Source organism: Xenia sp. Carnegie-2017, unplaced genomic scaffold (assembly GCF_021976095.1).
Source record: "Xenia sp. Carnegie-2017 unplaced genomic scaffold, XeniaSp_v1 HiC_scaffold_23, whole genome shotgun sequence".
NCBI lineage: Eukaryota > Metazoa > Cnidaria > Anthozoa > Malacalcyonacea > Xeniidae > Xenia > Xenia sp. Carnegie-2017.
In genome coordinates, this window is record NW_025813486.1 from 10650703 (window position 1) to 10663969 (window position 13267).

General features: G+C 35.2%; 2 protein-coding genes across 5 annotated transcripts in view; one reads left to right on the forward strand and one right to left on the reverse strand.

Annotated features, from left to right (window-relative positions):
- LOC124449767 overlaps positions 1 to 4360 on the forward strand; it is a 53922-nt gene extending 49562 nt beyond the window's left edge. Inside the window, exons 1-3 of one of the 4 annotated variants that reach the window (XM_047000676.1) lie at positions 2959 to 3097; positions 3419 to 3551; positions 3633 to 4360. In XM_047000676.1, coding sequence (XP_046856632.1) covers positions 3032 to 3097; positions 3419 to 3551; positions 3633 to 4249 — 816 coding nt within the window. In that variant the 5' untranslated portion in view covers positions 2959 to 3031 and the 3' untranslated portion in view covers positions 4250 to 4360. Of the gene's footprint in view, positions 1 to 2958; positions 3098 to 3418; positions 3552 to 3632 lie in introns of those variants that run through there. The other 3 variants (XM_047000678.1, XM_047000675.1, XM_047000677.1) reach the window with 3 other exon arrangements.
- The window catches only part of LOC124449765, a 72360-nt gene that overhangs the window by 37236 nt on the left and 21857 nt on the right, over positions 1 to 13267 (reverse strand). Inside the window, exons 2-3 of the transcript XR_006949583.1 lie at positions 10273 to 10347; positions 10115 to 10144 (exon numbers count right to left, since the gene is read on the reverse strand). The gene's annotated coding sequence lies outside the window, so the exon portion shown is untranslated. The remainder of the gene's footprint in view (positions 1 to 10114; positions 10145 to 10272; positions 10348 to 13267) is intronic.

Below are 13267 nucleotides of genomic sequence, written 5' to 3' on the forward strand. Positions count from 1 at the left end.
CTAGCTTAACATCTTGAGTGGAAAACTCAAGACTTACATATCCACAATAAATATCTAAAATCGCAAGAAAACTAAAATGCCTGTGGTATTATCTCAAGCTCTTCATGTTATAAAGTCTAATAGATGTACTAATATGACATTATAGCTAGGCAAAGACTAGTAAAGTTGCAACATACAGCAGCCAGATGCGTAATTTTCTTTCGCGTCGCACGCTTCACATAAAGCAACACTCGAACCACTTTTCCATCAAGGATAGTTTTCAGATGCAGGGATTGAACACTTGATTCCTCGGTTACAACAAATGATTTGCATTTTAGACAAGTGTATTTTGTCAAATCATTGCACACGATGCAAATGCTTTCCATTTCTCCAACACAATAGTCAATGATGAGTCACGTTTCTTTAGGTGTTAGATATGATGTTCTATTATTATTTTACTGACTGATTTTACTTCCTTATTAACTAATTGCCGAATACGTCAAACGTTTCCGCAACACATATTCTACCGTTCAAGTATTGCCAACAGAAAACATTGTGCGGGAAATCAACGCACATGGCTCTGTTAAAATATTTCAAGAAGGTTTCCCAAGACGATATTTCGGTCGCGTCGTCTGACAGGAAATTAAATGCTGCCGAAGAAAATGCAGTAAAACAGCAACTATTTCTTGACGCTCCAGAACCAAAGAAAAGGAGGGGCAAATATGGAGCATATGATGCTTTTCAACGAGCAGAAATTGCAAAATGGGGAATTGTGCATGGAATAAGACCGGCGGCCAGAAAGTATTTTTACCAGAGTCAACTGTTCGTGGACTTGTCAAATCGTACAATAAGGAACGAAAAGAGCGCACTGAACTCGAACAATTGCCAAGAAAACATCGCGGAGCAAAAACTTTGTTACCCGAGAACATCGATGAGAAAGTTATCGCCATGATCAAGAGCATGAGAACGGCCGGTTGTGTTGTCAATTACAACATTGCTATTTCCATAGCGAAGGGGATAGTACTGGCTAATGATCGGTCTTTGTTGAAAGAAAACGGAGGAACCCTAGAATTCCACTATACATGGTGCCAGTCAATTTTCAGAAGATTGGGTTTCAGTAAACGTAGAGCAACAACTGCAAAACAACCCGTATCACCTGGCTTCTTAAAAGAAATTCGCTTCACGTTTCATCGTTCAATTAAGGAAGTGGTTACCGCTTATGACGTTCCCGACGATCTCATTATAAACATTGACCAGACCCCTCTCCCGTTTGTCCTCATCAGCAAGTATACAATGGACAAAACTAACGAGAAGTTTGTGCCGATCAGTGATAGCGCCGATTATCGCCAAATTACTGGAACATTCTCAGTCACCGCGTCGGGAAATTTTCTGCCAATTAACTAATCTACCAGGGGAAAACAGACCGGTGTCACCCTAAATTCAGATTTCCAAAAAAGAATTCCACGTTACCCACACGGAAAATCATTGGGCAAATGAAACGAAAGCAATTGAATTAGTCAATCGCATTTTTTTCCCCTATGTTAAGCAAATTAGAGAAGAGCTTGGTTTTCGCGCAACAAAACAATGGGTTTTGATCGCCGATGTTCTTAAAGCACATTGGACGGAGCCGTAAAGAAGATCATTTCCGACAATAATGGGAAGATGATACCTGTTCCCAATAATATGACATCATACCTGCAGCCCTTAGATTTAACGGTCAATCGCTCTTGTAAAGCTTTTATTCGAAACCAGGCGCAAACATGGTACTCAGAGCAAGTCCAAGCCCAAATAGAGAAAGGTATTCAACCTGATAAAGTTTCTGTTGATTTGAGAATTAGCGTGCTGAAACCACTTCACGCAAAATGGATAGTGCAGTTCTATGATTACATGCAATCGAACAAGGACATTGTCATCAAAGGTTGGCAACGAGGAACCACATTGGAGGAACCACAACGAAAAGAGGATCCATTTGAACTGTAGCTAAACTTTTGTTTGACTTATAAAGTATATTGTTAGGCAATATCATTTATTACATTTTTTAGTTCTTGTTGGGATAGTGAACTCACGCTTTATTTTGAAGCCATTTTTGAGGCCACCCAATCGCTTTTTTGATGAATATTGAGGTATTTCTTAATAAAGAAAGCTCAATATAAATGTGTTAATTATTAATAGTTCTTTTGAACAAACCAAAAAGAACGAGCACATAAAACTACTTGCGCGAATTTAAAGCTGCGCGAATAATTGTCAACAAAGTGCGCGAAATTAAATCGCGCGAATTTAAAGCTGAGCGAAAATGAGTACGACTCGAATTTTAATACAAGTAAGGTATGACATTACAGCAAGGCAAAGACTAGTAAAGGTGCAACATACAGCAGCCAATATGTTTAATGTTACCGTTTGCTCTCAAGCTCTTGTCACAGTAATAAACAATAAATTTGCTGCTCATTTCCATTTCGTGATTTAATAATTATTTTTTAGCACTAGCCTCATTTTCTTCGAATTTCTTTTTGTTAAAATTTACAAACTTATCGATAGGCGACATGCACCACAGTATTGAATAAAAATTCACGCATCAAAAGATTTCGCATGAATTCGTACGCATTTGTTATGGCAGGAGATAAATCATTGTCTCCCGCAATATTTTGAAGTCTTTTCGATAAAACTGTTTCGATAAAAACGATTTTTCACTAACGTGGCTAAGTTATAAATAAACACGTAAGAATAAAAACTCGTGTTGTATCACGTTTTCACTCAATATTCATTTGCCTTAAAAGAACAACAAAAACGGGAAAGTTTAAAAATTGTCTACAGAAACAAAGAGCATTTTGTCTTTGCCCAATGAAATCTCGACTTTAGTCAAATGTGATGAAGAAGTTAAGAAAAATTTACATAAGAAAGGTGAATGACAAAAAGTTGCTGAAGGAAACAGACACAAAAGCTATGATAAAAACATATCTTCGTTCGTCAGTTTCCTTCAAACAAAGTTTCCTTTCAAACAGTCAACAAGGCAAGAAAAAGAAACTTGGTAAAGTTGAAAAATCATAGGCAAATAATGCATCTAGCATTTATTTTGGTCATATCACTTTTTCTGATCACTTGCGTCAAAGCACAGACCAAGGTAAGCACAGCTTAAGTACAAATCATGAGCATATGAATGTGTAAGAATATTAAAATAACGATGGAGAAATATGAACAAAACTCATCTCTATTAACTTTTCGATTTGTTTGATGTTGCTTTTTTATAACTACCTAAATTGGTGGAGATACAACCATGTCGCTCTTCCAGTAAACAATCAAACATATGCACAAGCTACAAAGCGTTTGTTGTATTTTAACTGTTTTTTTCAACCATTTTTAATCCACAAGACTTTCAAAGAATCAGAATTTACTACCGCAAAATCGAACTTTCGTTGCAACGAGCATTGTCTGAATTTTGTAGGAATCAAATTATCATATGTATACAAAATGTTTGCCAAATCAGTATCAAACATACAGAGTTGCACTTCAGCTTTGTGACAGAGGATATTGGAGGACTTATGGTCATCGCAAAACAAACTACAGTCATCCAGCAGGTAATTAATTGGAGGTTTTCAATTTCAAGCACAATATCTTTCAACCTTTGTTTTATTTCATATATCGATCACGAACGAAAACAGGAAAGTCTTGCAAAGATATTTTAACAAAACATCCATCAGCAATTTCTGGAGTCTACAAGATCCAAATCAAAAATAATAAGCCGTTCACAGTATATTGTGACATGGAGACACAGGGAGGAGGCTGGACACTAGTTTATAGCTACACTTTTACAAACTACAAAAGCTTTACGTCTGGTAGCAATGCTGTAATCCCCAGACCTAACTGGCCAGCTAGTAGCGCAACAGTTCCAGTTTCAAAGACTCCTCCACTAAGCAAATCGTTATTTGGAGCAATAGATTGGAATCTTTGGAAGGAAATTGGAAGCGAGTTCATGGTGACGTCTAACATTAATCATTGGATTGTTTGTCAACCTGGAACTGGAAGTTTGGTGGCGAAGAAAAACGGAGTTATATCATGTCGAAATATAAAGAATGTTCCTTCTGCCTGTAAAAACAGGGCTCCTTCGTCCATCCTCTGGTTTTCAACTGGCCCCTACTTAAAAGGCAGTACTCATTTTTATTTTTTTGAAGGCAGCACAACCACAAATTGGCCTACACACGATCCATGTGGCCGTGACCAAGCTAATCAAAAGGGACGTGTTTCTGATCCTCAAGGAAACATTTATATTCGATAGATGTAACAAACTGTAATTATCATTCATTATTTCAATCTCGTAAATTTGTTTCCTGTAAGCAGTATAATAAACGATAAACGGAAACAAGTAAAATCAAATCTCAGCATATCATTAAATGTGTAGTTTACTTTAAAAAGTGAATGAAACATATTCCAATAAAGACATCTTGGTAACTCATGATATATGTTTTGTGAATACTCCACTTCAGAACATTTTCAAACTTTCATATAATAAAAATTAATGCCCAACATAAAGCTTCAACTAGAGCCATTGAGATTAACCAAAAGTTGTAAAGTTATAAATTAAATTTATTGCAACTACTTCCGCCAACCTCCTAATAATATACTCGAATTCTTCACTTTCTAGCACAAAAAAAAAGCAATTAAGTGTAATACCTACAAGCTTTTGTTTGGGGGCGGTGGTTGCTCCCACCCCCCAAAATAATAACCTCAATAATTGGCGCCAATGCGCCTTTACATATGATAACAATGCACATACCTAAAAACACAAATTGATGATGAATATACTCGATTTTAAATTATGTTCGTGATAATCTTGTGAGTCTGCAATGTATTTGTGAGCAATAGCAGATTTTTTCCTACGTATCGATAAATTAGATCCAAACTATACCCACGTGTTTGAACGGAAACCTTTGTACTTGGTAATTGATACTAACTTACTGCAGGTTTGTACTGGTAGTATATTTCAAGGGTTTATGGTTAAAATTGAACTAAGTTTCCTTTCTAAGAATTAAGTTTTCCTTTCAATTTCCTTTCGCACGACAAATAAACAACCAAAAAAGTCTTCACGGATGCCAAATTTTTATTCATTCTCTGTGCCATCCCGGCTTCAATAATGCTTCAGGATTATTAACCTGATTTATCGCACTTTTGTAGTATGGTTCTGTCGTATTTACAAAGAGAGCCTTTACACTAGCGCAAGGTCTAATTTAAATTCAAGATTCATTTTGGCTTCAATCATTGGCGACAGGTAACGATGTGACCAATCAGCGTGAATTTAACAATTGTTGGAGATCAAATGCGATCATATATCTTGAACAAAACCAGCTACAATGCCTATTTTTGTATCAATTTTTGTGGTGACTAACGCAGTAGCAGAGCTTATTTCACCAATACTTTAAATATTCACCAATAACCCCCTTGCATAAGCCCCAAAACGATCGTGACATCCAACTCAACACACAATAAAACGCACTCGATGTAAGCCGATATTCCTCCCCGTAAATGAACGTTTCAATGTATAAAGGGTCTACACACTTATACAAGCCCAAAGGTTATAGCCGGAATATAAAAATATCTTTATGTTCTTGACATTGTGGCAAAAATAACATGTCACTAAAAAATGCCAATAAACTTTATCAAAACTAGCTGATCTCAAATGACACACAAACTTCACGAAGAATACTTTATTGATTTTTTGTTCAAACTAATCCATACAAAAACTAGTTCTTCAACTCTTTGACATCCAATCCTACAAAAATGAACGAGATATGACTTAGATCAGTGAATTAACCCGCAGGTCATATTTGTTTAGGAAACCTTTTGCAACTTCCTGAGAAAGATAACAATCCCTAAGAGGGGAAAGATTTCCAAGATGCATCACGCGTTAATCACATCGAAACGGCCATTTTCTGGATCGATAAAATGGCAGACTTCGTAATTGTAGTCAATGAAAGTTAATGTAAAATTATAAATGATGATTAATGTAAAAGTCTTTATAATCTTTATAGTCTTTATAATCAATGGTTTTTGCCAACTTTTCACATAAACTAGACGACGTAGTGACGGTATTGAATTCAGTTTGCTGCAGGCTCAAAAAGCAACGATGTAAACATAAACAAAAGCGTGCAATGCATCTTGGTTCATACACATTCTTTTAAGAATAACGAAAAACTTGCTATTAAAATTACAATTTAACTGAAAACGTATGATGAAACCAAAATTTTTTGATGAAGTACGATGTTTCTTGAGTGTCAACATGTTGTTTATTTTCACTAACATTGTGAAAATTACAAGAAGTCAGAAATGTGAGTTTCTAGCCATATTATTACACCGAAGTTTCGCAAAGACTGGAAACATTACGTTGCTTTTTGTTTTCGTGATGTTTAGGCACCCAAACACTTGAGGTGCGACTTAAAACCGGGAAGAGGCTACGTTTTGGGCAAGCTAATGAGTCATTAGTATCGACAGAGATTTGCAAGCCTGTTTACCTACACGACAGTTTCAAACTTTGTACAAAGTACAAACTTCTATATTTTTTTCAAACTTTATTCAAAATTTTATTTAAAGTTTATTGACAGCTAATGATATTTATTTTGATTAAAGGGCGTCAATGATATCTATTTGTTGATAAAAACGGAAAGCTTGTGTTTCTAGCAGAAGATTTGCAAATAAAGAGTGTTCTTTCATGAATTTTTTTAAAAAATACGATTACAAACTTTGTGAAACAAGTCTTTACCATATTGCAGCTGTTTACTGTCATTTTCAAAAGCAAATTTAGCTTAAACTTATGCAACACGCAATCGCAGAAAATTATCGATACATCGGTAACTTTTTTTCGATATATCGATATTAATTTTTTAAACACCGCAACACCCAAAGTTCAGGAAACCAAAAATTTCTCGGGTGCAAATGCCCCAGGACCCCAAGAATAATATGCCTTCTTTGTTTACGGCTAGCAACTGTACCACTTAATTGATGACTATGAGCCTTTAAGGATATTAATTTACTCAACTAATTAATTAAAAACACAAAACTTGCACCTGATAATAAATTACAACAACGACTGTCCCACGGTACTGGCCCACCCTCTCAAAAATAACGAAGCTCCAGTTTGCACATGATAGATTAAATAGACAAATTGTTAATGTTGAACAAGTCGACATGAATATTATAACGAAGCAAGTGACAATAATTTTAGAAATAATAAAAACTTGAAATTGGATTTCATAAAATAGCACTTTGTCATGGTGACAAATCTTAAAATCGTTTTAAAGATCGCAAATACCATGGTGAATGGTAAAAGTAATAAGTTAATAGTTCTTAAAAGAGCTGTTTTAAGTAAAGAGCACTAACCCAATAGTTCTAAAAGAAATGTTATGAAAATAAACGACACGATGCAATTCGGCAGACTACTCCTCAGGTGTCAACGTCTGCTAAATGAAAATTAAAAATCTACCGATATTTATAATGCCAAGAAAGAGTGTACGTCTCCAAAAAGGGAGATGACGCTAAAAACAGGAATACATTGAAAACATAATCCTTTTGCTGACAGAGGACGGGATTGGTTAACGTAATTAAAACAGACTCCATGACGCGTAACTGAAAGAATGAACGGCATTGCTTAATGATTCTAAAGTTGTCGTCTGAATAAGAATCAGCACAATGGGAGTTATTCAAGAGATGTTTACCAATCGCGGAGTCACATGAAACTAAATTATTTTTCTTACAATCACGTTTTGGTTGTTGTCTTGAGGGGACAGTTTTATTTCTGATTGAAGTTAGTACATGCTGTTTGATCCTATCACTTAACCTTTGAGACGTTGTACTTACATAGCGAGCATCACACTCACATTTATATTCATAAATTACATTGCTTAAAAGTTCCGCCGGTAGAGATTCTTTGGGGGTGGGTGGTAGGATAGTTCTTTTCGAAAAATATAAAGATAACATTGCTTGCAAAAAAACAAATTCTCCGTAATATTCTTAGTTTCCCTCTCAATATCACTGGAAGCCGTACCCATCCATTGAAGTTTGTTTAACACAGGGCACTTAGTTGGTCCAAAAGGCCTCTCCCGCTCATTTTTTGTGATAAACTTTTCTCATCCACAAAAAATTAGCAGGATAGGCTGTGTCGCTTGATTTCACAACATTTCTTTTAGACTATTGGGTTAGTGCTCTTTACTTAAAACAGTTATTTTAAGAACTATTAACTTATTACTTCTACCATTCATCATGGTATTTGCGATCTTTAAAATGATTTTCAAATTGGATTTCCTGTGCCAGGTAAATGTAACATTTCTGAGTAATGACATTTGCCCTCAAATTTAACACTTTTAATAAACATGATGTAATTCATGGCTTTGTGTATAATATCAAGACTTTTGAAGTGCCAATATTACAGTGATTAATTGTTTCTATTGGATAACTGTTTAACATTTGTCTAATATTTGTCAACCTAAAGAGTGAAGAGGCAACAGTTACGTAGCTTTTTTTTTAGTTTTAAAGTAATAGCCCAAATAAAAATAGGTTGCTAAACTAGAAAATTCATGGCATAAGTAAAACTCGGTTGATGTGTATAAAAATGTTAACACAAACTACAAAAATATGATATCAAAAATTGACAAAACAGGGAAGGAGTCTTTGGGTCAAATACCACTGAACATAAATTAATGGATCATACAAAAAAAATTCTGGTAAGCAAGTTAAAAAATGCATTGTAACAAACCTGGAGGTAGAGATTGCTTTAATTTGTCAGCTTTTTCCTTGTCCTTGATGACCAATGTGTACAAATATCGGCTGCATCTCACTTTAAATTTGGTCTTGTCTTTACCTTTCATGATTTTGACAGCTGCAAAAACAGGATTAGCATTCAAGAATGGAATTTAACAACTTTACCTCACACACCCTAAAAAAACACATTTACAATTCAATGCTTTTCAGTCTTCACTACCCACACAAAAATAAGAGCAAAACAAAAAGAAAACATTTTCATTTGTTAGTTCCTCAACTGACAACTTTCTTTGACTGCCTGGAAATCAAAACAAGATTTTGGTCCAATATTTGATGTGATATTATAAATGAAAAAAATCGAATACACACATGCAATAAAAATCATAACTCATTTGTCTCATAATAGACAATGGAATCTCATCACCAGAATAAATGTTAAATACTAGCACAATCACTAAACAATCTTTTAAGTTGTTGCTTAAACAGTAACTTGTTTCATCTAAGATAAAGTTTGTCTAACAAATCGTTAAAATTGGTTAAAAAACCATTGTAATATTTTAACAATAATTACATGTTGGATTAATACTTTAATAATAGCAATCACTGCTATAGATACAACACAGATACAACACAGATACATTGTCAGGAAAATGTGCAAATTATTTATGTATACACAAAGCGAATGACAATATCAGATTTATTTAAACATAGAATATATATAATGCAGTATACTGGTATACATGTTAGCTTAGAAATTGTTCAATAAACACAATACGATAAGCTTATTTAACTGAATAGTATAGGGCAGCTAAAGTAGATAGAACAGCATGCTTTATTACTCATTGAATTCAATGAATTGCCTAGCAAAACACAAAACACATTTGACTCTGAAGATAACTACCGCTAAGGTTGTCGAAATGTCAGTCAACAACAACAAAAACAGTCCTTCTCAAGACTATACCAACCTGGACGATCTACATTTAAAAACATGTAACAATACTCCCGGGTTCAAACCATTTACTTAACAAATATTTTTGGTGTGCAAAAGCATAACAAAAAGAAAAATTCTAGTATGCAGCTTTGAGAGAAGAGTTCTTGTGCAATGTATGTATAAAAGATGTAGAAAGTATACACAACAAACGTTGGTCCAAACATTTACGCAATAATACCACGAAACTTTTATGTGAACTTTGTTTATACTCTAAAATCGTTGCTTATGACTTCATACAACAATCACAATAATTCCATAAAAAAGTCTTACATTTTGCATCTTTTCTTCGAGCTGTGAGCAAGAAGTCTTTGATCTCGTGAATTTCTTTAGGCTTCGGTGAAAAGAAGACAGGGTCAACAAATAATAATGGCAAACTTGTAGAGGAGTGAAAACATTACTTACCATTTTGTTGGCAGCCACAAAGAAGTTGGCCTAAAATGAAAGGAGAAATTAATTCAAAACCTATGCCACCTAAAATAAGAACCTGTTGTCTAGTTTCGAATGATAAAGGTTGATAAAAAAATTAATCAAGGGAATGATTATAATGGATTGAAACTCACCTGCAATTGAACTACGACGATGTAAAAAGACGGTGAAAGAGAATGAACAAAGCGGCCAGGCCTTCTTTTGTTGATCTATGAGCCCACAAAACAGGAGAATAATTACTGTAGCCGTACTTGGTGTAGGACTTACTTTATTAAAGGTCATTTTGTTAACCCTTTTTCAAAGTGGTGCAGCCAGCTAATTATTTTTTTATTAGTTAAATTTTAAAGCAACAATCAAAATTGGTTTCTTTAGAATCAATTTTTACTGTGAGTGAGCTGTGAGCACACAGTTAGCAAGCAAGTTGGCCACGCCGCTGCTCATTGACCGAGTTATGCGACTCAGTACTGTTCTTGACATTATGGGACATAGGAAGAACAAAATTATGAGATGGCACGCATATATATACTATGAATGCTATACACCGTCGAAAAGAAGGGATTTAAAACGAACTTAAGTATCAAAGCCCAGCAAAAGGCTTTTAAAAGAGCCATTAAATGCATAAGAAGAAATATCTATTTAAAAGTGTAACGTTTCTTGACTCTCAAGACATCATCAGACAATATTGAATTACAAGTATAGAGGGATATATATATATAATAGCTATTTACATAATATTAAATTACATGGTGGGATCATCATCATCATCATATCTTTTCGCGCCAAGGGGCGATCCAAACTCGGGCTGGAAGTTTGGAAGTGTTGCGCGTGTTGTAGCAATCAGTCGAAATCAGAGACGGCACGTGAAGCCTTGTTACTTGTCCCCACATGGTGGGATGAAAACGTGTTAGTAAATATTTGGCGGTTTGACCCAATTCATTTCCATGTCACATATTTGATCACTGTGTAAAAATGTTTCTTGACAGTCTTTCAACCCAAACCACCTGTTCATACCGTACCCAAGAAATTACTGTATTTCGGCTTTCCATTTACTGGTCTACACTCATCCCAAATCCGCACACAAATCAATCGCCTTTGTCGTGCCGCTTTCCCACACTGTGAAATACGATTCTTCTTTCAATCCACAAAACGCCTCTCCAGCCTGTTTCCTTTCAAAGACAAAGTGCCCAAAACTCTGAAATCGAATGTTGTCTATTCTTTTAAGTAACGATACTGCTCCGCATCGTACGTGGGTCAACCACCCTCCACCTACACACTCGAATTTCAGAGCATTTTGGCATCACCCCTTTAACTGGTAAACCTTCTAAATATGATGATAGCCGGGAGGGCACATTATATATACACTTTGTATATATACTTCCTTTATACAAAGTGTATAACAATGTGCCCTCCCGTAATTCATATATATATATATTACGCTAGCTGCGCTTGCGCAGTGTAAGCGCTCTCGGATTGTGTAGAAAATCTCATAAAAGTGACCTTAAGATTTAACGACGCTCTCATCTACAACGCGAGCAGAATTGAACTTTAAAGCAATGCGCATGTGCGTGCGTCGTTGAGTTTTGTCTTGCTTCTACAACGCGGCGTCTTTGCTTAATCCCACGTCGTCCTACATCGAAGGTGGAATTTTTCACAAAAAAAGTTTTAAAGTAAGTATTTCAGCTTTTAATTCACCTGTTACAATTGTCTGCGGAATCTGGTATGTGATTGATGTGTTGATATTTATAATATATTTACATTTTTGCTTTCAGCAAGGCAAGAAAATGGCAGAACAGTTTTCATCAGCATCAAGTGATTGCTCATCAAGTACACTACGAAATTCATCGTGAGTTAAATTAATTGTTTAGCTAAATTAACATCCAGTGGCTTTGAAATTTGTGTTACTTTGTAATAACGTTTGTGTTCCCCTTTTATGTTTGCATAAAAATACTATGCAACAGGTATGGTATATCAATTTTGGCCACTATATATTCCTAAATTGTTTTAGAATCGGTTTTGTTATGAAGTGGACAGCAAAGCATGGTGTCGAACTGTGTAAAGAAGTTGTTGTATCAAGAATTGTTGAAACAAGAAAAAAATCCCTTGAAAGAGGAAAGGTGTGGGAAGCCGTTGCTAAGAAGTTAGAGAAACATGACCACCTTTGCTTTCCTGTTGACCAGAGTGCAGTAAGAGACAGAGTGCGAAAATTGCTTGCAAACTATTGCAAGAAAGAAAGAGAAGAAATAAGTGCAAGTGGCATTTCTCCAGAAGCAACTGAGCTGGATGATTTACTTGAAGAAATTCATGCTAGAGAAAAAGCTAGTGATGTTGTTGCTGCTGAAGCTACAGCTGCAGAAAGAAGAAAAAATAATGCAGACAAAGAAGCAGCAGAGGAGGTAAGGGGAAGGGCTATGGAAAACCTATCCGAAACCAGGAAGCAAAATGAAAGCGAGCAAGGTGGTGCTAGAAAAAAAGTTAGGAAAGGAGGAGATTCTACATTAGAGTTTCTAAGAGAAAAAAGAAAATTAAGAGAGGACAGCTTAAAATTGGAAAGAGAGAAAATAGAAATGCCAAGGCTGCAATTACAGAATGAGAAAGAAAGTCAACAGCAATTCATGGAGAAACAAAATCAGTTGCTGCAAAACATGTATGAATTGCAAAGGCAACAAAACCAGCAAATTCAAGCAAATCAAATGTTACTGGTTCAACAACAGCAACAACTATTACAAGCCCTAGTAGCTCTTTTATGAAAAATTGCTGACAAATAAACTAATCATTTTTTTTAACAAAAATTGCAGACAAATAAAATAATTTGTAATTACAATGTATGAGAAACAAGAAATATTCACAAAAAAATTATGAGAAATATGTTTGAAGAGAGGGTGGCTCCAACCGCCTACTTAGTTAACATAAACAAAAGCGCGCAATGCATCTTGGTTGTCATACATTCTTCAAAGGGTCAGAACACCGAAAGATTTGAAATTAAAATGACAGTGAACTTTAGACATATCTCTTTGCATATCTCAAAATATTTAAGTTTTGTGAATTCCAATTTACAGAGATAGCGACGTCATAATGCATAGGAATTTAAATGACCCAGGTTACTTGCTTTTTTGTTACGTCTACCGGACG